This window comes from Limanda limanda, chromosome 20 (genome assembly GCF_963576545.1).
Source record: "Limanda limanda chromosome 20, fLimLim1.1, whole genome shotgun sequence".
In the NCBI taxonomy this organism is placed as follows: domain Eukaryota; kingdom Metazoa; phylum Chordata; class Actinopteri; order Pleuronectiformes; family Pleuronectidae; genus Limanda; species Limanda limanda.
This window is the reverse complement of record NC_083655.1, coordinates 5592435-5619486: the sequence shown is the minus strand read 5'-3', so window position 1 is coordinate 5619486 and position 27052 is coordinate 5592435. Positions and strand designations below refer to the sequence as shown.

The 27052-nt window shown below is 42.8% G+C and overlaps 3 protein-coding genes and 1 long non-coding RNA gene across 4 annotated transcripts; 3 read left to right on the top strand and 1 right to left on the bottom strand.

Annotated features, from left to right (window-relative positions):
- Nucleotides 1-311: 311 nt before the first annotated feature.
- On the top strand, nucleotides 312-2840 carry LOC133026859 (elastase-1-like). Its single transcript, XM_061093840.1, has 8 exons — nucleotides 312-354; nucleotides 433-527; nucleotides 754-854; nucleotides 971-1099; nucleotides 1713-1849; nucleotides 1934-2079; nucleotides 2553-2702; nucleotides 2786-2840. Exons 1-8 carry the CDS (start codon nucleotides 321-323, stop codon nucleotides 2795-2797), a joined length of 804 nt encoding a protein of 267 aa, XP_060949823.1. The 5' UTR covers nucleotides 312-320; the 3' UTR covers nucleotides 2798-2840.
- A 4835-nt stretch (nucleotides 2841-7675) lies between these two features.
- On the top strand, nucleotides 7676-9938 carry LOC133026860 (chymotrypsin-like elastase family member 1). Its single transcript, XM_061093841.1, has 8 exons — nucleotides 7676-7710; nucleotides 7790-7875; nucleotides 8089-8189; nucleotides 8306-8434; nucleotides 8754-8890; nucleotides 8977-9122; nucleotides 9647-9796; nucleotides 9880-9938. Exons 1-8 carry the CDS (start codon nucleotides 7677-7679, stop codon nucleotides 9889-9891), a joined length of 795 nt encoding a protein of 264 aa, XP_060949824.1. The 5' UTR covers nucleotide 7676; the 3' UTR covers nucleotides 9892-9938.
- Nucleotides 9939-11496: 1558 nt separating this feature from the next.
- csrnp1b (cysteine-serine-rich nuclear protein 1b) lies at nucleotides 11497-25157 on the bottom strand. Its single transcript, XM_061093635.1, has 5 exons — nucleotides 25026-25157; nucleotides 18033-18225; nucleotides 15322-15581; nucleotides 14920-15216; nucleotides 11497-14790 (listed from the first exon to the last, which is right to left on the bottom strand). Exons 2-5 carry the CDS (start codon nucleotides 18205-18207, stop codon nucleotides 13792-13794), a joined length of 1731 nt encoding a protein of 576 aa, XP_060949618.1. The 5' UTR covers nucleotides 18208-18225; nucleotides 25026-25157; the 3' UTR covers nucleotides 11497-13791.
- A 196-nt stretch (nucleotides 25158-25353) lies between these two features.
- Nucleotides 25354-26772, top strand: LOC133026710 (uncharacterized). The gene is made up of 2 exons (XR_009683220.1): nucleotides 25354-25425; nucleotides 26404-26772. It is a non-coding gene; the product is annotated as an uncharacterized LOC133026710 (long non-coding RNA).
- The last annotated feature ends 280 nt before the right edge of the window (nucleotides 26773-27052 follow it).

Sequence of the window (27052 nt, the reverse complement as noted above, 5' to 3'; positions counted from 1 at the left end):
CGCAGCTGCTCTTTTCTCACCATGATAACAAATGTCAGCTCTTGTTTTTAAACCTATTTCCTAATTGAATATAAGTGGAAATATATTTATCTCTATACATTTTGAGAGATAAACTTTATATGGTTGACTACCTGTAAAGAAATCACACTTTTCCAACGTGCACTTTTGTAGCATGGTGTACATTAGACCTGAAATAATCCAGATGATTGGCGGATGTTGGCAGGTCACATAAGGTTGCCTAATACATGCTGAAGGTGTCCAAGTTTCAGCCAGGTATAAATAGTTACAAGCAAACTGCATTTCATCCTCACCGTGCAGAAATGTTTTGGTGTGTGCTTCTCCTGTCTGGCCTTGGTAAGAAACATATTCATCAATGCTATTGACTTAATAAGTGCTGCTGGTAATTTTATTAACATTGCATTAATATTCAAGGGCTGATTTGCGCTGAAGAACCCTTCAGCCACAATGATCACAATGAGAGAGTCATAGGAGGCAGCGATGCTGAACATGGAATCTGGAAGTGGCAGGTAAAACCTACACATGCAATTATATTTTTAAGATTTCTATCTGAAATAAAACACGTGCAAATATACACCCCAGTATGCTGTTGATCTTTTTTTAATTTATTATGTTGAAACTATTATATTTTTTTAAACATGCTGTGGGATTTTTGGTATTTCTCATTGAGCAAACCACTGAAATAACATTAGATCCTTCATGTTTTCCTTGTGTGTGACCTTTATTTTCTCTCAGATCTCGCTCCAGTATGGCAGCGACGACTGGTACAGCCACATCTGTGGAGGCACTATTGTCAGTAGTTACATCGTCATGACGGCAGCTCACTGTATCCTCAGGTCGGGGCCATGAACACTCCTTCACTTGCAGATTTGAACATTTTACACTCATACATCCTATTTTAATGCATTCTGGATAAATTACTGTAACTAGCGTTTTTTTCCCACTTTGTCAGCATGGATCCCAGTCAGTACCGAGTGGTGACAGGTGAGTATAACATGCTTCAGGATGACGGCAGCGAGCAGTACAGCCCTGTGACACAGATTTATGTCCACCCTTACTGGAATGGATACCTTGGCAATGGGTAATTATCAAAGCAAATCAGACCACTTTATTTTAGCTCCAATTTAAAATGGCTGCTTAAAAAACATATTTTTATTGAAAATGCTATCAGGTGTGGAGCTGCACATGACTTCACACTAAGCACTGGGAGCAAAAACAGTAAAACCACGATCTTCTGTATCTTTTCACGTACAAGTCAGTTTTAAGATTAAGATTAAGATTAAGATACATTTTATTATCCCACACACATGCACAGGCACACTCATGCAAGGGGAAATTTAACCTCTGCTTTTAACCCATCTGGTGCCAGACACACACAGAGCAGTGGGCAGCCATGTACGGCGCCCGGGGAGCAGATGTTGGGGGAGTAAGGTGCCTTGCTCAGGGGCACTAGACAGGGTAGTGAGAATCCTCTTGGATTTTTGGACAGATCAATCCAGGTTCGTCTTTTTGTTGTTTCTCCGTGGAGTCGGAGCTACAAGGAAAACATGAAGGATAAATATGTCTGTGGAGGGGCTTCATCAGCAAAAGGCAGACCAATTTTAAATACAGCACATAGGTTGTAATTTAGCTGTTTAGCTCTAAGGACTTTGCTAGTATATGATGTAAAAAAAATTATTTTATATTTCTTTCAGGAATGATATTGCACTCTTGAGACTGGCTGTTCCTGTGTATCACAATGGCTTCGTGGCCATCGCTGAGCTTCCCCCTCCTAACCAGATGCTCCCTCAAGATTTCACCTGTTACATCACTGGCTGGGGGTATTATGACAGTGAGGACACACAAACACACGGTTAGATTTACATATATATTAAGAAAATTCCGATACTCTCTCATTTCTCTTTTGTGTTCACAGACATGGGCAGCAGCCCTACCATTCTTCAGGTGTCTCCCATCAACATAGTGGAGCACTCAGTCTGCTCCCGGCCTGACTGGTGGGGCAGCCTTGCTCTGAAAACCATGGTGTGTGCTGGAGGCGACGGAGTGATTTCAGGCTGCCAGGTACAGTAAAGAGAACGAGTGAATGGCAGTTTTTGTCATGAAACCAGTTTGGTCACGTCTCACCTCTCTCTGCATTGTCTTAAAGCAGCTCTGTGTAACATTTACTGAGCAGCATCACCTTCTGTTGCCATTGAGTGGTTTTCATGCAGAGGGAAAAACAAAGCCCATCAAAGTCCCACTCACTTAACTGAAACGCAACTGAACGCTGGATTTCACCCATGATTCCCAGCTTCCAGAACCAAGCTGCTGCCTTAACAAATAAACCATACTCTCTTTAGAATTCTTTATATTTTAAGTTTCCTGATTGAACATTTGGGGATAAACTGTTCAACATTATACTCTTGAGTTTCACACTTCTCACAGGAGACTGTACCGGCTTACCAAAGTCACATGGAGCAAGGGAATGAAAGTATCTCCATTCTTCCTATTTTAAAATCTCTTCTCCTACCGGTTCTTATTGCTTCCTGTCTCAGGGCGACTCTGGCGGTCCCCTGAGCTGCTTCACTGACGGAGCCTGGAGGGTCCACGGTGTTGTCAGCTACGGTCCAGCTGGCTGGTGCAACCAGGTGACTAAACCCACCGTCTTCACCAGGGTCTCTTCCTTCATTGACTGGATTAATTCAGTAAGTAACCTGTTCTCTCTAAGATGCAAGTCTGAATGTGCATTAACCACGTTTCAGTTGTCTGATTCTTCTTTTTCTTTCAGGTGCGTTCGTAGACAATGCAGAGATTTGTGCAAACTGTCAAATAAAGCATTCAGCAAAATTAAAGTTCTAAGCCTTTCACTTGTCTGGATTTGCAAGGGGGTGTAGGTCTTAATTCAGCCAGAGGCTGGAAGAAGTGCCTCATGTTTACACAAAGCAGCACTCTGGCTTCGATGCATTTCTTGGAACTGTACTCCTGTACTTTTTCATGGTATCAGGATTTTATAGCTTCTTGTATGTATTCCCTGCTGTTCTTTGCTCACAACCAACAGTTAACGGGTTACTGGCTGATCACCAACAGAAAGAGTTAAAATACTGGACCTACATTAGCTGATAAACTTTCTTACAAAAATACTTCCAAGAGACATCACCTTCAGGATCCTTTCCTGACTAGATGCAATGCTTTCTAATTGTTACCAAATGTGAGCTATACGTAGTCACAGGTCCGACATTTCCTCCTCGTCTGGAATCTCCGGCAATGTGTTTGTGGTTTTTCTCTTAGCCATGGCGACAGGAAACCACTGATGAATTCCAGTGGTTTACTCAAAGAAGGAAAAAAGAATGCAATTTCAATGCATCCAATGTGAACTGTATATTGACTTTTAAACGTATAGAAGTTACAGTGGTTTGGCGGGGTTTTGAGGATGCAGCCTTTTTCAATCAGGAAGCCAAAACTACAAAAAATATCAAGTTTATATAAGATTAGTGAAACATGGGACATTTGCTAATCTCCTGCCACTTCATCTAAACTTTATTTAGCAGCACATGTTCATTATGAGCCAAAATATCAGTGGTGGGATGTATATTTACTGTACTCCAGTACGTGATTCCAACTTTAAAGGATTACGGTACTTGTACTACAATCAAATACAATTTTATATTCTGAGGGAAATATTGTACGTTTACTACATTTGTTTCATTGTGTTTCAAAAGTTTACATGAATAAAATAAAAAACTAACAATGAATATTTATGAGTAGTAGCACTTTTTTTTTTTGGGAACTTATGAATAGACACCGTGGGCGTTTGTGTGTTTTTACCCTTAACGAAGCGGTGGTGTGTTAACTTGTGTGTCTGTGGGACGCCTGTTGCGTTCAGGCTCCATGGAAGAGGAGATGTGGAGGAAGACAAAAGAGGAGGAGGAGGAGGAGGAGTTGAGAAAAGCTGATTGTCCTGAGTGCTTTGGAGACTAGAATCAAAAAACAATGACTGGATTTACTAACTACACACACACTGATGATGTGGTTTGGTATCATGTGTTTCTTTGGGTAGGGAGTTGACATCCAGGTGCCTTTGCCTGGGCCCCCGAAAGTTACCTGTAATCCTCCTGAATGCTTGCAGCACATTTAGTGTTAAGCCTTCAATGCCAGACGAACATCTAAATCTTAACATTGAAAATAAATAGTTGGAAAACTGAAACTTAACATGTTTTCGGCAAATCCGTTTATTAACCGAAACATGTTAAAGGTTAAGACAAACACTCTGACTCACAACTGTAAGGCTCCATCATTTTTTTTACATGACCTTAGAATCTTCTCTAACCAACAACCACAATGTACAAAATGCTGTTTTGTCATAAAGCGAGCTGACTATAGCATATCCAGAAATAACTCCAATGATAATCATAGTTAGAAGAGGTCACTTTTCAATTTCTGGTTTTATCACAGTCACCTGTTGAATTTCAGAGCGAGTCACGGTCAGGATGTTTCATCCACACATGCAGGATGGAAATATTAAACTGAATTAAAGACAACTGACAGAGAGCAAGACGCAGGGAAATGTTGAGAGCAGCTTGCAGAATACACATGAGTCCGAGGCTCAAGACAACCAGTTTCCTATCTGTGTGCAAAAAAACACACATACACATGCACATCCACCATTATTATGATACTTATTTTTATTGTTATAGGAGACAATACACTGTGACCGCTGCAGTACGACACGATTCTCAGTCTTAACTGTGGATTTCTTCTGTGTTTCTGTTCCTGATATTAAGCTGCTTAAGTCAGCATTTTACATATCTTTATTTTTCAGCTTGTTGTCACCTCCAGTTTTTTTCATCTGACTTGGCAAAGTGACCTCCTTGTTTCCCTTACTCATAACCACAATATTGTAAATGAGAGCAGAAGGGTTTTCATACAAAAGTATCATCATGTATTTGTGATTGTGAAAAATGTTCAGGCTCTCTGATGTTATATGACCTCAAACTGGGTATAGATGCAGCTGCTTTGAGATTTCGCTGTTTGTATGGATTAAATACCATGCCATAACCTGAAACTGATAAAAAAGACACAGTGGTTCAAATTTGAAATTTCGAATCAAAACTAGAATGCCACTCAGAGCACATACCCAACAGTCCCTTTCATATAAATCCAGCTGCACAAAATTACACACACTTATAGATATCAGTTTCCTGCTCCACCTTGGTTTAAAACATTGACTGTGACCAAGTACAAGAGAAGTAAAGGGAGTGTGAACAGCCCAGCTAAAAATAAACTGCACATGTTGGCTGCATCCGAAGACCCATTCTTTTATTAGTCCTATGATTGTGTAATCAGAGAATATGGAAAAATACATCTTTGAGTTAGTTTGTATCTACATGTTGTTGTGATGACACTCATCTCAATATGAAGTTGATCTGATGTTAGCCCTCATACAAGTGCTTAAAAGTAAAAATGTGGAATATGGCCAAAATGGCCACTAAATGCAAAAAGCAGGCTTCCTGTTGCGTTTTTCAAATTGCACCATTAGACTTTTTTGTTTGTCTGGTCATGAAACACCTGTGTATCGAGTTTTGTGAAGATTGGTCAGAATAATTTAGAATATATAATAATAATAATAATCCTTACATTTTCAATAGGGCCTCACTGTCTGTCAGTGCCTGTCAGTGGTCGGGCCCTAAAAAATTAAATGAAATACAATTAAATAAAATTATATTAAATTAAATTTAATTAAATTAAATAAAATTAATACTGCTCAGAAGAGGTCTTCGCACCTCCTGCGCAGAAGGTGCGCATAAGTGGACTGCACAGGATTAATTTAATTTGATTTAATTTGATTTAATTTGATTTAATTTGATTTAATTTTATTTTATTTTATTTTATTTTATTTTATTTTATTTTATTTTATTTTATTTTATTTTATTTTATTTTATTTTATTTTATTTTATTTTATTTTATTTTATTTTATTTTATTTTATTTTATTTGATTTGATTTGATTTAATTTGATTTTATTTGATTTTATTTTATTTTATTTTATTTTATTTTATTTTATTTTATTTTATTTTATTTTATTTTATTTTATTTTATTTTATTTTATTTTATTTTATTTTATTTTATTTTATTTTATTTTATTTTATTTTATTTTATTTTATTTTATTTTATTTTATTTTATTTTATTTTATTTTATTTTATTTTATTTTATTTTATTTTATTTTATTGGGCCCCAGCACTGACAGGCACGGACAAACAGTGTGGCCCTATTGAAATTGTAAGGATTATTAGTATTATTATATATTATAAATGATTTTTTACCAACATGTAAGGGAACATGTTCACATTGACCGATCTTCACAAAAATCGATACACATGTGTATCATGACCAGACAAACAAAGTCAACAGGTGCAATTCGAAAAACGCAACAGGAAGCCTGCTTTTGCATTTAGTGGCCATTTTGGCCATATTCCACATTTTTACTTTGATGTACTTGTACCAGGGCTTTCATCAGACTGACTTCAAATCGAGATTAGTGTCATCACAACAAGATGGAGATACACACTAAATCAAAGATCAATTTTTCGTCACACGGTGGGACCATGGCGTGAAAGTTTGATTACACACCATTAAAACACGATGTTCGCGGACATACATGGACCATGAATCCTTTGATGCTGAGCAGTAAACAAACAACTCCACTCCTGCATTCAGAGCGAGCGAAAACCAAGGTGAAATATTTAATCAAAGCGTCTTTGTATAATTCAATCATTTGTCAACTACAACTCAATACACAGTACTTTCTGTGGCAGTAAACCAACTAGCACCCCTGATGTATGCCTCAAACAGTTTTCCACATTTTAATTGGTTTGCACATATATTAATGTGTCTTGGCTTAAAACAAAGGAAAGGGAGCATTTTACATTAAGATACAGTTACTACCCTACCACAAAAATGTAATTATTTGCCAAAAATATCTGTGCTGACTGGAATATGTTCTGACCATGACCCTGATTACCAGTTAAGTCTTAGTCCCACACGCCCGTCACTGAAATCAGGCACCATATTCTCACAAAACACAATAAAGTAACTTAACTTGTAAAGGTCATTCTGTGTAGACCTTAAGCCAAAGTGTCACAAAAGAGGACTAAAAACACATTTTAGCAGAAATCGGGCAGGAAGAAATAGGAATATTTCTGTTTTTCACAACATGAGGTTGAATAAAGTCAAATTCCATTAGCAGGCAGTGGAATATTATTTGTGTGTGCAGGCTGCTGAGACAGTTATCTGCAGGAACATTTGGGTTTGTGCCTTATTCTTAACACATGGTTAGGTTGACTTAACTTCGCAGCTGCTCTTTTCTCACCACGATAAGAAATGTCAGCTCTTGTTTTTAAACCTATTTTCTTATTGAATATAAATGGAAAAACATTTGTCTCTATGTATAGAGAAAAATGTATTTTGAGAGATAAACTGTATATGGTTCACTTCCTGTAAAGAAATCACACTTTTCCAACGTGCACTATTGTAGCATGGTGTACATTAGACCTGAAATAATCCAGATGATTGGCGGATGTTGGCAGGTCACATAAGGTTGCCTAATACATGCTGAAGGTGTCCAAGTTTCAGCCAGGTATAAATAGTTACAAGCAAACTGCATTTCATCCTCACCGTGCAGAAATGTTTTGGTGTGTGCTTCTCCTGTCCGGCCTCGGTAAGAAACATATTCATCAACACTATTGACTTCATAAGTGCTGTAGGTAATTTAATTAACATTGCATTAATATTCAAAGGGCTGATTTGCGCTGAAGAACCCTTCAACCACAATGAGAGAGTCATAGGAGGCTACGATGCTGAACATGGAACCTGGAAGTGGCAGGTAAAACCTACACATGCAATTATATATTTAAGATTGCTATCTAAAATAAAACACGTGCAAATATACACCCCAGTATGCTGTTGATGTTTTTTTCATTTATTATCATGTTCAAGCTATTACATGTTTAAAACATGCTATTGGATTTGTATTATTTCTCATTGAGCAAACCACTGAAATAACAATTTACTGTGTGTGACCTTTGTTTTCTCTCAGATCTCGCTCCAGTATGGCAGCGACGACTGGTACAGCCACATCTGTGGAGGCACTCTTGTCAGTGGTTCCTACGTCATGACGGCAGCTCACTGTATCCTCAGGTCGGGGCCCTGAACACTCCTTCACTTGCAGATTTACACATATTACACTCATACGTCTTATTTTAATGCATTCTGGATAAATTACTGTAACAAGTGTTTTTTTTCCACTTTGTCAGCATGGATCCCAGTCAGTACCGTGTGGTGACAGGTGAGTATAACATGCTTCAGGATGACGGCAGCGAGCAGTACAGCCCTGTGGCGGAGATTTTTGTCCATCCTGGCTGGAATGGAGAGCTTGGCAAAGGGTAAAAATCAAAGCATATCAGACCATTTTTTTTAATTTAGCTCCAATTTAAAATGGCCGGCTGCTTAAAAAACATATTTTTATTGACATAGGGAAAATACTACCAGGTGTGGGGCTGCACATGACTTCACACTAAGCACTGGGAGCAAAAACAGTAAAACCACGATCTTCTGTATCTTTTCACGTACAAGTCAGTTTGGGGCTTCATCAGCAAAAGGCAGACCAATTTTAAATACAGCACATATGTTGTAATTAAGCTGATTTGCTTTAAGGATTTTGCTACTATGTGATGTAAAAATATTCTTTTATATTTATTTTAGGAATGATATTGCACTCTTGAGACTGGCTGTTCCTGTGTATGGCAATGGCTACGTGGCCATCGCTGAGCTTCCCTACCCTGAGGAGATGCTGCCTAATGGTTTCATCTGTTACATCACCGGCTGGGGGTATTATGACAGTGAGGACACACACACACATACGGTCAGATTTGCATATATATTTTAAAAAGTCTGATGCTCTATCATTACTCTTTTGTGTTCACAGACATGGGCAGCAGCCCTACCATTCTTCAGGTGTCTCCCATCCACATAGTGGAGCACTCAATCTGCTCTCGGCCTGACTGGTGGGGCAACATTGCTCTGAAAACCATGGTGTGTGCTGGAGGCGACGGAGTGATTTCAGGCTGCCAGGTACAGTAAAGAGAACGAGTGAATGGCAGTTTTTATCATGAAACCAGTTTGCCATAACCCTGCACATACAGATAGGAACTCTTTGTGAAAGAGGCTGAAAAGGTCACGTCTCACTTCTCTCTGCATGGTCTTAAAGCAGCACTGTGTAACTTTTACTGAGCAGCATCGCCTTCTGTTGCCATTGAGTGGTTTTCATGCAAAGTGAAAAACAAAGCCCATCAAAGTCCCACTCACTTAACTGAAACTCAACTAAACGCTGGATTTTGCCCATGATTCCCAGCTTCCAGAACCCAGCCGCTGCCTTAACAAATAAACCATACTCTCTTTAGAATTCTTTATATTTTAAGTTACCTGATTGAACATTTGGGGATAAACTGTTCAACATTATACTCTTGAGTTTCACACTTCTCACAGGAGACTGTACCGGCTTACCAAAGTCACATGGAGCAAGGGAATGAAAGTGTCTCCATTCTCCCTATTTCGAAATCTCTTCTCCTACCGGTTCTTATTTCTTCCTGTCTCAGGGCGACTCTGGCGGTCCCCTGAGCTGCTTCACTGACGGAGCCTGGAGGGTCCACGGTGTTGTCAGCTACGGTCCGGCTGGGGGGTGCAACCAGGTGACTAAACCCACCGTCTTCACCAGGGTCTCTTTCTTCCTTGACTGGATCAATTCAGTAAGTAACCTGTTCTCTCTAAGATGCAAGTCTGAATGTGCATTAACCACGTTTCAGTTGTCTGATTCTTCTTTTTCTTTCAGCTGCGTTTGTAGACAATGCAGAGATTTGTGCAAACTGTCAAATAAAGCATTCAGCAAAATTGAAGTTCTAAGCCTTTCATTTGTCTGGATTTGCAAGGGGGTGTAGTTCTCAATTCAGCCAGAGGATGGCATAGGTGCCTCATTTTTACACAAAGCAGCACTCAGGCTCTGATTTTTGTCTTGGAATTCCTGTACCTTTCATGGTATCAGGATTGTATAGCTTTTTGTATGTATTCCCTGTTGTTCTTTGCTCACAACCAACAGTTTAAGCGTTACTGACTGATCACCAACAAAACAGTCAAAGTCCTGGACCTACATTAGCTGATAAACTTTCTTCCAAAAATACTTCCAAGAGACATCTCTTTCAGGACCTTTCCCTGACAAGATGCAATTCTTTTTAATTGTGACCAAATGTGAGCTATACGTAGTCACAGGTCCGACATTTTCTCCTCGTCTGGAATCTCCGGCCATATGTTTGTGGTGGTAGTCAGGAGCCTGCAGCATGACATCACCTACAGTAAAGGGGCTGTTTTTCTCCTAGCCATGGCGACAGGAAACCACCGATGAATTCCAGTGGTTTACACAAAGAAGATAAAAATAATGCAATTTCAATGCATCCACTGTTAACTGTATATTGACTTTTAATCATAAAGAAGTAACAACGGTTTGTTGGGTCTTGACAATGCAGCCTTTTTCAATCAGGAAGCCAAAACTACAATAAAATACACGAGTTTATATAAGATTAGTGAAACACGGGACATTTGCTAATCTCCTGCCACTTAATCTAAACTTTATTTATGCAGCACATGTTCATTATGTGGCATTATATCAGTGGTGGGATGTAACTGTGTGTATTTACTCTACTCCATAACGTCATTCCAACTTTAAAGGATTAAGGTACTTGTACTACAATCTAATACAATTTAATATTCAGAGGGAAATATTGTACTTTTACTACATTTGTTTCATTGGGTTTCAAAAGTTTACATGAATAAAATACAAAATAACAGAAAATATTCATGAGTAGATTACAGCTCCATCAAACAATGATTTCCAGAGACCCTATGTGATCACATTTTCAAATCTTTCCAAAAAAGCAAAGATTAAAAAGGGAAAAAATAAAAGAATAAGCTTGGTTTGTTTGCTCCGTTTCTTTCTTCAATAATATTTGTATGAAAAGAAAAATTACCTCTATGTTTGCGACCACTGGACCAAACAGCAGACTGTGTAAATTTATTAGGTTATCAGCTATAATCACTATAGCTAAACCTCTTGTGCACGTTAGCTGTGCCACTCCTACTTTTCGGGTTGTGGAGGCTGGAGCAGGACTCAGCTGAAACAGGTACAGAGTCTATCACAAGACAGACACTTGGAGACAAACACATTCAAACCTATGGAGGTGAGTGTCTTTGGATTGTGGGAAGAAGCAGAGTACACGGTGAAAACCACACACATCAGTAACTATAAAATCACTAAACTATTAAATGACTTATTTTGATAGTATAGTACATTTAGCTTTAAATATTTATTTACCTTTACTCAAGTGGGATTTACGCCGCAGGACCTGGACTTTATCTTTATACCAAATTGACATATGACAAACAACATAGTCAAGCATTTAGAAAATGTTTTTTTATTATTATTTGGAGGGACAGGCTGTCAAAATGGCTTAGATGAAAGAAACAGTATTTAAACAGCAGGTTAAAGTGTGAATATGTAAAAAATAAAGCAGCTTTGTTTGCTCTGCAGGACCATTCAAGCAGAAATATATACGACACAAAAGGCAAAAAAGTAAGACACGTTTCTTTGAAAATAACATTTTAAAAAAGCTGTACTGTAATACATTACATCGATACACACTCACTGTTGCCATTTCTTCATGAGAATTGATGTTTTGTACAAGAGAAACAAACGTTTGCTTGCAAAAATCAGTGCCCTCTTCATGGCGTAAGAACATATATTGGATGGATGTTGAAAAGTAATCAAAAAGGCAAAAAGCGAATAATACATTTCCGATGTGCACGCTGCACTTTTTCAAAGTATACAATTAATTAGAACAAGTTTTAACAAACAGGACCTGCATGCATAACTTCTAAAGGGTCCAGAAAGGCTGTTGAAACAGTTGTAGAAAGGGTGAGATATGTACATCAACTCTCTAGTGTCCCTCAAACACAGGCGGCGGCACAGTCACCGCTGAAATGTTCCGTTGTGTAGATAATGAGGCAACTCTTCAATTTTCAGGGTCTGTGTGCCCGATAAAAAGTGTATAATATATGCAGTTTTTATCCACAAAACCCTTTTACACGTGTTATTTATAACATGTCGTAACCCAAGTCACAGACTTCCAATATAATCCAGAGTACAATCAAATTGATCTTTGCAATTTACTCAGTTTTAGTGGCATTTCGCTAAGTTATCTAACCATTAGACTGCCTATTAAAAATACTTCAGAATGCTAGAGAGCAATAACCTTCATAAGTGTACATTTCTCTATAATTCATATATTACAAAGCTCGTCCCGGATTGAAAATTACTCATTTTTTGCTTTCTTAATAAAATATTCAATTTGTCAGTGATTAGAATTCTTTTTGTCAACCTACATAAATTAGTTACAAAATATTAGTGTAATTTTCTATGGTTACATTATAGGCAACAATACAATAGACCCATAATTTAGTTTCAGTGATTAGGGAGAATCCACAGTTTTCAGTCCCAAAGCTTAAATGGAAGCACTGTGCACACACCACTGGCAAGCATGGCTCCCCTGATAAGCAGGCACATCCAGTAAACTTCCCAACAGCCCATTTTATTGCCAAAACGTCTTAAATTAAATAGCTAATAATGAAAATAATAACATAATAAGTTACCAAAAAAATGTTAAATGTATGAGAGAATACATATTAAATACTTTCTGATGGACTTGTGGTCCCATTTCCCATAACGATGCCTAAAACATGATATGGAAAACAGGAAGGAAGATTGCACTTTCGGGTGAGAAATATCATACCACAGTGCTTCTCAAGCGAAAGTAGGCTTTATCTGAAAATAAATACAAATTAAATCGTAAGAGGAAATAATTTAAAACAAAAGGAAATAAAGATAATACAGCTACAGATTTGAATGGTATGAGCCGTCACTTCGAGATACCAAGCTCATAAATAAGAAACTCCGTTAATTTAGCGTTGAACTGTTGAATCGACCCCCACGCAACCAAAACATTGCCTATTCATACATAACTATTTTCACAGATAAAGTGCTGATCAAGAGACTTTTAGAGGGATTTTCTTTTGTACCATATGAGACCCCGTTGGGAGAGATCTCAAGGAGAAAGAGTCCACTAGCTACAGGATGCAACACAGGGAGGACCCCCACCCGCTCAAGTCGTCTGGGTGTCGGACATGAACAGTTGTGATCAGACTCGGGTTTCATATGAAGGCCATCACAGCAATGGTCACCATACATTGCCTCCAAAAGCTAGAAAGCTAGAAAAAAATCCCTGAGGTGCACATTCAGCTGTGTTGAGATACCCAACCTGGCCCCATTAAAAGGTTGATTCCCGTTTAGCATATGGTTGGTGATCTTGGTTTGGTTAAAAGAGCTTTCTTAGGAATTGAGAGCCATCATTGGTTTCCGTGGGCCCGGTCTAATTGATCTCTGTTTTTGTTTCTTTTTTTTTCACTTTTAACACTAGCTGCCATCTCACGCAGCATTAATCCCAAACTGCTTTGCTAACGTTTTGAAGGCAAGTCTGGAATTTGAACATTTATTAGGCAAGAGGGACATCACAGCTTCCTCTTAAAAAAAAGAAAAATCAAACATGTGTGACGTTGACATCTTATGTGCACGTTCAGTCCCCTCCCGAACTCGTTTTTTATTCTCTCCCTCGCACCGTCCCCAGATTTGCATGTTGCGTCAAACTTTCACAGACTCCATCACAGACAATTTCATGGCTTCCTCCAACAGCTGATTGTCTGTAAATGTGGCGGGGGGCTCCGGGACGGACTCTGAAAGGCCCATCAGCGACTCCAGGAGGCAGGTGCCGGGGTCGCTCGACGCAGGGAAGCTGGGGTAACTAGGCAACTGAAACTGAAAAAAGTTGTCCATGTGTTCGTACTCCTTGAGGGAGTTGTAGAGCGAGCTGGACCCCAAGCACGGGAAGCCGTCGAAGAACTCCAGGTCCGACTCCGAGGAGAGGCTGAGGTCCATGTTGTAGCTCGCCGAGCGGTCGATGGTGGGGGATGGCGTGCGTGGCACACTACTGCTGTGGAACAGGGCGTTTCCCTGGTTGGCGTTCTCATCCAAAAGTTCTGAAATGGCTGTTGCTCGATTGTCCGTGTGATCGTCTGCGGAGCTCAACAGTACGGCGTCTATGTTGTCGTTCTCGTCAGCAAAGTCCGCCATGCTGAAGCTACTAAATGCCTCGGTAGACGGTTGCAGTTGCTCTTGCCGATGATCTAAGCAGCAAGTGTCTTTACAGTTCCTGTCGCCACCGTCCCTGCTATTTCTCGAAAAGTTCTCGACATCGCTGAAGCTGAGGATGCGGCTCAGGCCTTTCTCGTCGACGTCCAGCTGGGTTCGACGCTCACACGGGCTCCCGCCTGCCTCCGAGTCTTCGCTCTGACCCGACGAATCTGATAAATCCGTCATATCGCTGCTGCAGCTGTTCTCTCCAGCTGCCGTCAGTTCTGAGCTAAAGGGGAAGGAGTGCACTGCTGGTAAAGAGTTGGCCACTTTTGTGTAGTCCTCCTCCTCCTCGGGGCTGGACTGCTCCTCCAGCCTCTTCTCCAGCTCCAGCTTCATGATAGTGTGAATGTAATGCGTCTGTACCCTGGTGGAGTTGAACTCGATGCGACCCTCCGTGTTCCCGCAGCCGTCCTTGGTGCAGCCACACGGGAAAGAGGAATGATCCATCTGAAGGAAGCAGGAGCAGAATTCATCGTCAAATACATGTAACATAACCGCCAGCTGTGTTGTGTTTGGATCTTCATAGTATTGAACCTCTACATCCAACTGAGAATATCGTTTTCAGGGATCTCTTACCTGACATTTGATGCCTGCGAGGCTGCAGCTACACGTCTCAGGCTCACAGAAGCCCTGGCAGTCGCAGCCACAGTTCTCCCTGGCGATCCTCAGCTCGTGCAGCTGCCTCTTCTCCTCCTTGTCGATCTTCTTCACGCCGGCAGCTTTGAGCAGGGCGTAGCGGCGTTTCGACGGGTAAGGCTGGAGGAAAGAGCCCTCGTCCAGGTTGGTTCCACTGATTTCGATGTCCTGCTCGGGGATGTCGTCCACCGTCAGCCGCTCCGCCTCCTCACTCTCCTGGGTACCGTTCTTAGTCAGCTGGAGAGAACAAATGGACCATGTTTAATTACATTGGATAACCACAGATTGATTGGGGTTTTATATACATTGCATCCGTGAGTTAATAAGGGCAAGTTTGCTAACCTTCAATTTGAGAACATCCAGCTTCTCCTCCCTGAGTCTGTTGAGGAATTTCTCCCGACGCAGGAGCCGCTGCTCCACGGCGAACTCCGCGAGTGTGTAGGTGCGGAGGTCGCTGTGGCGCTGCATCATGCCTAAAGTACATCCTCCCCGACTGGGAACACTGGTGAAGCCCTGGCACAGAGGGAAGAAGAACACCGTCACCTGGTCGAAGGTCACGTTGCCCCGCCGTGCTCTCTTGGCCTTCTTGAGAATGGATGTTGCTGTGGACGGAGGAAACATACATTTTGAATACATCTTGTAGAGTAGGAGGGGAGCTGTTGCATTCTTTCTATGTGCCACTAGATGGCACAATGCCCCATCGCTTGGGTGTGCAAACAGGCTGCACACACTGTAAAACGACACCCCTCCGATTCATTGCCCTGGTCCACAACCGAGCCTTATCATGTAGCCAATTAAAAGACACTGCTCTCTGGAGGCCAACACACCGACATCCTGTACAGTGAAACCTAAACTTCCAAGAATCCTTTCAGCTTTGTTTCTCGTCCTACCGTGCAACCAAAAAAAAAACCCAGCCCTGGAATTTTCCTCTGGTGGCCGACACAGTGGAGGAAGCAGATCACAGACCAGTGAGTGAACGCTGGAGGCTTCCGGATGGGGCGGCGGGGGGGGGAAGCCCGGCTCTCAGGGCAGGAATAAAAACCAGCGACCCCGCTCGCTGACAATCCCCACAAACGGTCCAATAACTGACAGGAGTCAAAGGTCCTCTCTCTGTTAAACACATTCAGGAACAGGCATGTTTCTATACCCAGACAAATACAATAAAACCATATGGGAATCAGAGTGGAACCATATGGAGGAACAAGCCCAACAATTATTATAGCTTTATTATAAATTCCACTTCCTACGCCCCGGAATATTCAACTTGACTTCTGAGCCTACCGCTTACAGACAAGAGACGTTTCCCTCTGCTCGAGCCGCCAGAACCAATGTTTTCTTTGTCTTTTTGTGTGTGTGGGAACAGAGAGGGATGATAATACTCAGCATGTGTTGGGCATTACCTTTATCGCGCGGTGGGAAACTTCATGTTCTCATTCAGAGATCTTTCCTGTATGACACGCCCGGAGCAGCTGCCCTCAAAAGTCGCAGAAGTCAAACGGGGACTATCCGCGCACTTGTTTGAGATAAGTGAAGCTCAGAGAACGAGAATCACACAGCAGCCGCCTGATCTGCCGCTATACAGAGGCGATGCAGATGAAATAAAGTGCCAGGTTCAGCTTCACATGCATCAAATCCAGTGGTGTATAAAGTACTTTAAAGCCATACTTGAGTAAAAGTACAGATATCTTACCTGAAAGTGACTTCGGTAAAAGTAAAAGTCACCCGTCAGAAAATGACTTGAATAAAAGTCTTAAAGTAGCTCATATTAAAAGTACTTAAGTATCAAAAGTATCTGGTGTTGAAATATACTTAAGTATCAAAAGTACAAGTACCAAAATTAAAAATGTAAAGTGTTTTTTATAGTAGGTCTATACAGACACAAAACAACCCAAAATGTTTCTCCTCAAGGTTTATCTCAACTGACTGAAAAATTATAACAACAATATGAATATAATGTATATAATGCATAATTTTACAAATTTTTAACCCTAGATGAGAGAGAGAGAGAGAGAAAGAGAGAGAGAGAGAGAGATAGAGTGCTGCGCCAACCTCCACTGCTCAAGTAACGAGCCAGTTTGAGAATGTAAGAAGTAGAAAGTACACATATTTTTGTTCAAATGTAACGAGTAAAAGTAAAAAGTCGTCAGGAAAAGAAGTACTCAAGTAAAGTACAGATATGTGAAAAATCTACTTAAGTACAGTAACAAAGTATTTCTACTTCGTTACTTCCCACCACTGATCAAATCCAGTCAGGTTTATGACACCTGCAGAAGACAAACAACACCTTCTCTTCCATCTCTAAATGGGTCGGCTTTGCTTGTAATTTTTACTCCTCAACACCACAATGGCAACAACTTTCTGTCTAACACAAACACGGGATTATAGTACCCCAGCCCATCTGCTCGGGTACATGGTGTCTGTGTGCCTTCTTTTCTTGATTGTCCTGCCCCTCTCTTTTTTATCCCTTCACTCAGCCTTTTTCAGCACCTGTGCTGGGAGCATGCCCGGGCCTCAGACAAGGCTCTGTGTGTTTCCAGCCTTGGCAAGCTGCCACACTTCTCTTCCTGGCTCCGTGCCCCACCATCCTGGAAACCTCACAACTGTTTGCCCTCCTCTCCGCCGACACTACAATCCCTCTCTGACTCGCCCGGGTCCCCTACAGGCCGCCGGGTCCAGACAGAAACACCCCGAAGCTGCTAGACCCGCAATTACGACGGCAGGGGGGGGGGCTCGGTCGGTGAGCAAGGTTCTGGGAAGAAGGTGGAGCCAAGGTGAGCAGTCACTGCATAATGCGATTAGCCATTTTGCAGCTTTGAGGCATGAAATCAAAAAGGGTATTCATTGCAGAAGTCTGAAATCATTTCTGTGAAGTGTTTCATGGGCTGCCAGCTGCCTAAATTCCTTAATCTCCCCCCCCCCACCCCCCTCTAGTTTTTATGGGTTTGTTATCAGGGCCTCTATGGAGCAGTAAAGACAAGGCGGGAGCATGCATTAAAAAAGTATGTTCCATCAGCTCTTCCTCTGATTTACAGTGACTGGAAAAGGACACTTACTGGTGAAATGTGTTGCTGGGGAGCTGGGGTTGCTGGGAGTGGAATCCAGGGTGTCGGAGAAGCAGCTCTCCCCTTCCGAGTCCCAGCCGGAGCAGGCGGAGGAGAAGGAGGAGGGTGAGGAGTAGCATGGGTCCTCACCCACCTCCTCGAACTTCCTCTTGAGAAGCCCACTCATGGTGCCGGTGCGAGCGATCTGCAGGAAGGAGCAGAGAGGGGGGGTTATTAGCAAATCAGTCACACTTATTTAAACAGCTCCAACCATTAAGGACAAAATTAATTAACATTATTCGTACGTTGCATGGATGCTATTGTGCACACGCGGGGTTTTTTCTGGCACAAGCGTATCCGGTGCTTGGCAGTGTGAGACCGAATCCCAAACTCTTGCTGTTCTCAGCTGAGAGAGAGTGGGAGTTCACCGTGTCACAGGAAGCAATCAATCAGGCCCATTCGCACAAGTCCACAATTACTGGACCCCACACCTTCTTCCAAATCCCATCAGCTCAGCAAACGTATTGATTAAAAAAAAAATAAAAAAAAGCACAAGCCGAGGTGACAAAATCATCCGGCCATAGACATTTCATCTCAACCATTCCCTTTCCACAACCGTCCCTGTTAAACACGCACGCCGAGGCAATTTGCCCATTGTGCTGCTTAATGTGCTCACTGGCCCTCATAGTAAATATGTACAGCTATGCATAGTCAAGATGTTTTGTAATGCCACTCCTGAATGCATTCCTTCAGAGCTCCCGTGAGAGGGGCTGCTGGTTCAGCAATAAAAACAATCAATCTACTGAGAGAGAGAGAGAGAGAGAGAGAGAGAGAGAGAGAGAGAGACATGAAGACGGAAAGACGGAAGAGAAGAGGGGACGCCGGTTATGCTCTAATACTCCCTTGAAACATTGTCTAATATCTGTGATACCTCCAACCAAGTACGAGGTTTGTTGATATCTTCAGATCTTATTTTAGTCGAGACGTACTTCCTCTCAGCGCTCGACCAAATCCGCCTCCTGTCTCTCTCTCCTTGTTCCACCGGAAAAACTGCAGAAACCACCGACATGAAAAATTTACATGCTATGTTTTTTGGCTACCGGACATAAATGCGTCACGCCGCTCTGACGAACAGCAGACGGCGTTCTTTGCAACTTCTGGGAAGCGACGGGGGTCACGGGCGCAGTGCAGGAGGCCGAGCTCCTGCAAACTCAAAACAAGGGGAGACGGGACAGGGGCGGAGGGAGGAAGGAAGTGAGAGGAGAGGAGAGGGAAGACAGGACTGGGCTCCACTCCAGCGTAGACACTCCCTACAATGGTGTGGAGGGGGAAAGACTTGTTTTTTCACTTTGCCCATAAAGAGATCATTTCAGCATCGACTGTTTACTGTCTTCAGAGTGGCAGCCAAATGACTTACAGCTGCTTGAGCGTGAGCGTGTTATGCAGGCACTTTCCTTTTTGATTATTTTTAGCAGTGTCAGTCCAAATATTTGCGTGGTAATACCTATAATTTTGTAGAATTTTTTTTGTGACACTTTCGGTTGCTTTTTTAGCTTCATTTTGGATAAGTAGAGAGTAGGGATCTTTAAATCTAACCCATGATAATTAGACCAAACACGGCTCAGACACACGGACAAGCTGCCAACAGGAGAACTTGTCGTTCCCCAGCGCCTTGTCGCCAGAGCTCCTTCAATGACTTAACATGAACTCTAGCTTCCTGTGTCACCTGCATGCTTTGTTAGTCTTATCAGGAGGGTTATGTAAGAGTCAGCACTCGAAGAAGAGAGAAACGAAAGCATGAATGCAAGCGGAGGGAGGGAGGGAGGGAGGGAGGGAAGGAAGGAAGGAGAGAAGGGGGGGTGTCATGCAACAGGGAGCAATTATGCAAAACCAGTTCTCCCTTTGACAAGGATAAAGAATAAGTCAGAATCAAGGGCAAGAGGCTGACACCTTTGTGCAGGCAGTGGGGGCAGTGTTGCAGCTGGATGGGGAGTTATTGTTATTGCTGCAGTCAGATATTGCCGTCCCCAGTGAGCGTATGATGAATGAATCACCTTGCAATAGGTCAAGCTGCCTCACGTGCCGTCTCTGCAACAAACACAAAAGACTCTCTCTCTGCACCGGGGCCACCTCGGCGCTTCTTCTGCCAATTTTGAGAGAAGCAGTCGCTTGAACTCCCGTCCCATCAGCTTATTGGAACAAGGAATAATAATAATCATAATAATAGTAATAATGGGATCTGCCCTGAGAGCTTTTAGAAAACACCTGGGTGCAGCATCTGTGGGTCATGTAGTCACTCATCAGAGGACATGTGTGTTGGAAACAGCACACCACAGCACATATAGGCTGTGTGGGGGGGTGGGAGAGAGAGAGAGAGAGAGAGAGAGAGAGAGAGAGAGAGAGAGAGAGAGAGAGAGAGGCACCAATGGGTTTCACCTTACATTTTTTTGCCATCGCTCCCACCTCCAATTCCTTGTAAAAAAAAAAAAAGAAAACAAAGCTGCGAGGCGTCCTCAGGGGAGAGCATAGCGCCAGCTAAGCAAAGTCTTTCTAATTAAAAGCTGCAGTGAGGCAGAAGGGGAGGGAGGGAGGGAGGGAGGGAGGGATGGAGGGGCAGTGGTGTCAGAAGTGGGTCATTGTCTCTTGACTGCAGTCTACCTGACACATTGATTTGTTAATCCTGTTCAACGGGCAGAAACAATGGCGAGAGGTTAATCCTGGCAAGGGGACGGCTTGTAGTCAATCTGGAGCTTCTCAGGCTGCTCAGCTCCTCCAGGACAAGGCCGGGAGAGAGAGAGAGAGCATGCATGGAGCGATGGGACTCAGGGTAGAGAAGACAACAAATCCTGCACTGACTCATTTGCAAAAGGGGAGGACAGAAAAATAAGATAATAAGAGAAGAATACAGAGCGAGCGCCGCCCGTGAACGTCAGCGCTAAACAAGGAATGGATGTGATCGGACAGCCGAGCCAGAGATGGAGCAGAGCATGTTCTCAACGAGCACTAAATTATGCATCACTGTCATTCCATCAACCGCACACAGGCAGCAGATAAGGAATGCATCCGCCGAGGTGCTCCCCAGCCGGTTGTCAAAGAGTTGGGAAGATAAATCTGCAGCGAGGAGATTTGTCACCAGCAGCACTACACACAGCTCAAGCCAGATGCATAACTATGTCAGTCGAATCATATCATCTTGATACATGCAGCTTCAGGCGGGTTAATAAGACTTCACACAATCCACAATTCATTTCTATTTCATCTGCACACGGCTCCTCAAGTCCTGGTTAAGGAAGCTCTTTTCAAAAGGATGTAAAAATGTTGGTTTAATTAATGACTCATTTGAGAACATTATGCAAAATACGACGCAATGAAAAAGTAACAAGAACTTCATTTAGCATAACTGTTTTATGATTTTTACAGTGGACCGATCCCCTGTGGACTAGTGGACTAGAGGCTGTGGACTAGTGGACTAGAGGCGGTGGACTAGTGGCAGGAACTTGGACTATGGGCAGAAAAGGTCTCTGGTTCGTCTCTGGTTCGACTCCACGGAGAAACAACAAAAAGACGAACCTGGATTGATCTGTCCAAAAATCCAAGAGGATTCTCCCTACCCTGTCTAGTGCCCCTGAGCAAGGCACCTTACTCCCCCAACATCTGCTCACCGGGCGCCGTACATGGCTGCTCACTGCTCTGTGTGTCCTGCACCAGATGGGTTAAAAGCAGAGGTTAAATTTCCCTCCTTGCATGAGTGTGCTTGTGCATGTCTGTGCATGTGTTTGGGACAAATAAATGTATCTTAATCGTATCTTACCGTCATCTCTAGTTTTCCCTGTTTGACAAAAAATGTATTGATATTTTTCGAAAAACAGAAACAAAATTTAAATGCTTCTCCCTGGAGAGGAGCCAGCAGCCTGTTTGAACCGGCCCTGTCTGCCCCTAGAGCTCCACAGGACAAGTCACAGTTGACTTTGCCCCCTCACGCTCGGTCCTGCCCCTCTGCAGCTGATAACAGAGGAGAAGGGGGGGGGGGGAGCCACAAGTCACACTAATCTCCGCCAGCTGAGAGCATTTACATGGCACACTGACAACCCATGTGCACTGTCTGAGTGAGTGAGTGACTGAGTCGAGTGCTCATAAAATGTGATAATGATGAGCCTTGGAGTGAGTGTGTGTGGGTGTGTAGCGGGGGGGGGAGCGTGTCTGGGCAGGCCACCTCCACCTCCACCTCCTCCTCCTCCTCTTCCTCAGGCTTCAAGGTATTGCACCTCTCACTTCCAGCTCTGTCACTGAGGAGATGGGGGGTAATTGATCAGAGTCATCAACGTGACAGTGAGCTGGATCCCGGCCGGGGGGGGGGGGGGGGACACTGGCTGCCTTTTCTTGAGCTCGGCTGTGACTCCGAAGCGCTCCACCTGCTGGGACAAAGCAGGGAGAGCTCCTGCCTTCTCCTCTATGAGCCTGTTGTTCCCACCGAGGCCCAACGCCACAGAAACATTCTGTTCCACCGCCTCGACCCCGTGCACACACACACACACACACACGGATTCCAAAAAGGAGAGGTAGTGGGAAGAAGGAGGGAGAATCGTACAAAACAAATAAATAATGTCATGTCTCCCGGCCGCAGGAATTCCATTCTGGCAGCGCCCGCTCTCGCTGTAATAGTGGGAGAAGAACACAGGCTCTATCAAACCCAGATGTGTTTTCTGCTGCTAACCACTGGAAAGTCCGACTCCCACAAGGCAGCAGGGCCGGCTACCTCTCCCAGCCACACCTGACAGGGTATTAGCTTGCACGTGGACCTCACATGCCCTCAGCTGTCATTAATCTGTTGCACAGGCCTCACTCGAACAGCCACTCGATCCCTGCAGGAGTTATACTTTCTACCTTTACTCATTAGGGCCACTTTTATGACACTGTGAATCAAAAAACAAGACTCAAGAACGAATTCTCTCTGAATATTCTGACATATTTGTTCGTGTGGAAAAGACACTCTGCAGTAAAGTTGAGTCTCAAGAAAAACAACCTTTGCTTTGCAGTGAACACGCAGTAAACATGCAGCTTTTTGTGTGCATGCGTGTGCTTTGGAAGTGTGTGTGTGTGGAAGTGTGTGTGTGTGAGTGGAAGGAGGGAGGAGGTGGTTTAAGGTTCAGGGGTCACGCTCCAGTCTGGGACACTTGCAGCATGGAATGCTGGAAGAGGAAAAAGCAGATGGGACTTCTCTCTTGCTCCCTCTCTCTCTCTCTCTCTCTCTCTCTCTCTCTCTACTGCCGTGTGGGAGACTGTCAGCAGAGTCCCTGAAACACCCCCCACTCACCCACCCACCCATCGCCTCCTCCTCCTCCTCCTCATCCACCCCCTCCTCCCCGTCTCCTCGCACAAAAGAGTGGGGCCATCCTGCGTGACCAAAATGAAGCAGGCACAGACAACCTTGTCTGAACTCAGCACTATACTGCTGCTGCCTCTCCCAGCTGGGGAGACGGATACTGCAAGTGTATGTGTGTGTACGTGTGTGTATGTGTATGTGTGTGTATGTGTGTGCTTCCTGAGGTTGTGAAACGCACACTGCAGTGCACAGGAAGTAGCCATCCAGATTATCTATGCTGTGTCTAACAGCTGCAGGCACCACAAGGTTAGCTGAGTACAGGATCATATGATGGAGAAGAGGGAGTCCGGGGGTATGGACGCTGTTTGTCATGGTTGAAGTCACTCCAAATGTTCCACTCTGCTCTCTGCTGCCATTTAAGTTAACATCTATTATTGAGCGGCAACAACCTGGTCAGTTACTATCATTCCTTTCGGTGGGAACTCATAAAAAGGTGTAAAAATGGAGCATTATATAAACACAGGGGGAGATAAAGTGTTATTCAGCAGCAGTGCACATTTGCTTGAGGAATGCATGGCAGAGGAAAAGCACACAGCACCACACCGGCTCCCAGTAAACAAAGGATCATTCAGCTCTGGAGCCTAATTCCAGAAAACATGATTCCAAAAATGATCCGGGTGAGGTCGCAAAAGAGACGCACACATTGAATCAGCCTCTTACGAGCTACACACAAACGGTGTGGCTCTTTAAAGAATAAGAGCCTCGGGAATACAATGACAGATGTTTGGTGTTTATCTGTCCATCAAATGGAATAATCACAAACTCATGGTCGTGTATGCGCCACACTGATTGATTATGATAAGAGATTATAGCAAAACACACACACACTGTTGGTTGTGGGGAATTGCACACACAATGAAAGGGAGCTCAACAATCCCCTGCGCGCACCTGGCTCACCTGGTGACAGATGATCAAATCAATCATCAATCAAAAATCAATTATCAAATCTCGTCACCGTCCCTCCCTTCCTCCCTCCCTTCCTCCTCCCATCATTCCTAGTGATTAATGCTAATTCTAATGACAGCAGCCCTGTCAGCTGTGCCGTGTGGAGTCGCACCACCAGCTCCACAACGGGCTGAACACACAAAGCCAGACCTCATCCACAGTGCACACAAACCAATCCACATATACAGTCTATATGATCCATGAGCCAAAGAGCCGGAGAGCGCACACACAATGTGGAGGAGACGACAATTACGCACCAGAAGTTCCCACAACCACGCGTGTAACGACGGATCGATATTTGATCGATAAGTGAATGGAGCGGATCAGCGAATAATTCCACGACCACAGAGCGATCACACACTTCTCCAGCCGTTTAAAGTCACTTTCAAAACCAGCAGCCGGATCCTGTCAATATTCACAATAAAGCGTCAAAGTGTTTTAAGAGAGGAAATCCAGCCTCCAAACAATGAAACCCCAGATCAACTCCACAGATTTCCACCGTTATCGATACGATTAGAAATGAATGACTCTGATATTGAGGAAGGGAACTTGTCCTCGCTGCTGAGCTGAGGTTAAAACCCCAGAAATTAGCGAGCGTTCAATAAAAATTATAAAAAAGAAATAAGCCCCAGCGAGCAGCCGCGTCCCCGACCCCTGGTTTTCTGTCAAACACTCACCACCAATCCCAGTATCCGATCACCATGAGGGACAGGACGGCGCCGGGTGGACAGCTGGACGAGGTGGAGGTGGAATAATCCAAATGGCACGAATAATAATAAATAATAATAACGCGCTGGTCCCCACAGCTCTCGGTGCTATTGTCTGTGGAGCTGCCGCCGCACCGGGCTCCGAGCAGCTGAGGAGGCGCTTCCCTTGTCTGTGGCAGGAGGAGGAGAAGCGCAGCCTCCTTCTCGTCAGTGGAAAACTCCTCCTGGCGTCGGGTCTGACGCAGGCGGTGACACAGGGAGGCTGCCCACGCCGCTTCCTGCCCGCCCGGCCCGGCCCCCTGCCCCGCGGCGCCCGCAGCCTGCCACGGAGGCTCCGACCTGCGGGACAGAACACGCACGACCCGCTACTGTACGCGCATTATATTAATATATGTATTGTTTTTATTATTATTATTAATAAGAAGAATTATGTGTAGTCCCAACGGAACTGAGCCTCTGGTGGTGAGAGTGTGAACATATGTCAGGTATATAGATAGATAGATAGATAGATAGATAGATAGATAGATAGATAGATAGATAGATAGATAGATAGATAGATAGATAGATAGATAGATAGATAGATAGATAGATAGATAGATAGATAGATAGATAGATAGATAGATAGATAGATAGATAGATAGATAGATAGATAGATAGATAGATAGATAGATAGATAGATAGATAGATGGATGGATGGATGGATGGATGGATGGATGGATGGATGGAAGGATAGATAGATAGATAGATAGATAGATAGATAGATAGATAGATAGATAGATAGATAGATAGATAGATAGATAGATAGATAGATAGATAGATAGATAGATAGATAGATAGATAGATAGATAGATAGATAGATAGATAGATAGATAGATAGATAGATAGATAGATAGAAAGAAAGAAAGGTAGTTGGATGGATAGATAGAAAACAGTATACATCGATAGATAGATAGATAGATAGATAGATAGATAGATAGATAGATAGATAGATAGATAGATAGATAGATAGATAGATAGATAGATAGATAGATAGATAGATAGATAGATAGATAGATAGATAGATAGATAGATAGATAGATAGATAGATAGATAGATAGAAAGGTAGTTGGATGGATAAATAGAAAACAGGATAGATAGATAGATATAAATAGAGAGCTGGATGGAGAGATTAATAGATTGATAGATGATTGATTGATTGATTAATAGAATACATTTACTATAGGTTACCATTTTTAAAGGCAATGTATTGTTTTAATCAGATAAAGAAATGTTGTGAAACATCTCAAATCTCCACATTAGGTAATTGCTGTTTATTTATTAGCCTTGTATCTCATGTCTCATCCCTCAGGTTATTTTCTACGTGAGCAAACTGAGAAGCTGTGTCATCACTGGGTGGATAAGATCATCTCTGACGTGGGAGGTGCTGTGACGCTGCGTGGTGTGGCTGATTTCCAGTTAAAGAAAAGAAACTGACTAAGCTGAAATTATGACTCACTTTCCTTTTCATGGAACACAGCAGTGAAGTTTGGTTTCAAAGGAAACAACAGTTGGAACACAAAACAATTAGAGATGCATTTTCAAATTGTGATCAATAACCTGTTGCCTTTATTCTAGTGTTCAGATAAAAATAAAACTCTTATCTATATCCACTAAAGCACCAAGGAAAACCATGAGATGTGGCTGAAAGATTAATAAAAAGCCAGTTAATTAATATTGAGTCATGATTCTTCTTTTTCATTCCAAACACAGAGTTACTTCTGTATGTTTGAGGGGTTTTCTTGTGGGAATTACTTTAAATAACTTTGACACATGGTGGAATTTACTCTGACGCAACACATCTGAAGCTCTTTATTAGTACCTCATAATAAAAATAGATAAACAAGTAAATATACATGTGTGTGAATGACACTTGCTATTTTACAGGGATTAAGCACTGGATTATTTCTTGGCTGCCAGGCAACCACCAACGACTGACTACTATTAGAACAACAAAACAG

Excerpts from the sequence above, each read along its gene's own strand:
- LOC133026859 (XM_061093840.1), top strand. The coding sequence starts at position 321 with ATGTTTTGGTGTGTGCTTCTCCTGTCTGGCCTTG. Across the intron at positions 1,850-1,933 it reads TGGCTGGGGGTATTATGACA|ACATGGGCAGCAGCCCTACC; the intron begins GTGAGGACACAC and ends TTGTGTTCACAG. Across the intron at positions 2,080-2,552 it reads GAGTGATTTCAGGCTGCCAG|GGCGACTCTGGCGGTCCCCT; the intron begins GTACAGTAAAGA and ends TTCCTGTCTCAG.
- LOC133026860 (XM_061093841.1), top strand. The coding sequence starts at position 7,677 with ATGTTTTGGTGTGTGCTTCTCCTGTCCGGCCTCG. Across the intron at positions 7,711-7,789 it reads GCTTCTCCTGTCCGGCCTCG|GGCTGATTTGCGCTGAAGAA; the intron begins GTAAGAAACATA and ends TAATATTCAAAG. Across the intron at positions 7,876-8,088 it reads ATGGAACCTGGAAGTGGCAG|ATCTCGCTCCAGTATGGCAG; the intron begins GTAAAACCTACA and ends GTTTTCTCTCAG.
- csrnp1b (XM_061093635.1), bottom strand. The coding sequence starts at position 18,207 with ATGAGTGGGCTTCTCAAGAGGAAGTTCGAGGAGGTGGGTGAGGACCCA. Across the intron at positions 15,582-18,032 it reads CCCAGCAACACATTTCACCA|CAACATCCATTCTCAAGAAG; the intron begins GTAAGTGTCCTT and ends CTCCGTCCACAG. Across the intron at positions 14,791-14,919 it reads TCGCAGGCATCAAATGTCAG|ATGGATCATTCCTCTTTCCC; the intron begins GTAAGAGATCCC and ends TGCTTCCTTCAG.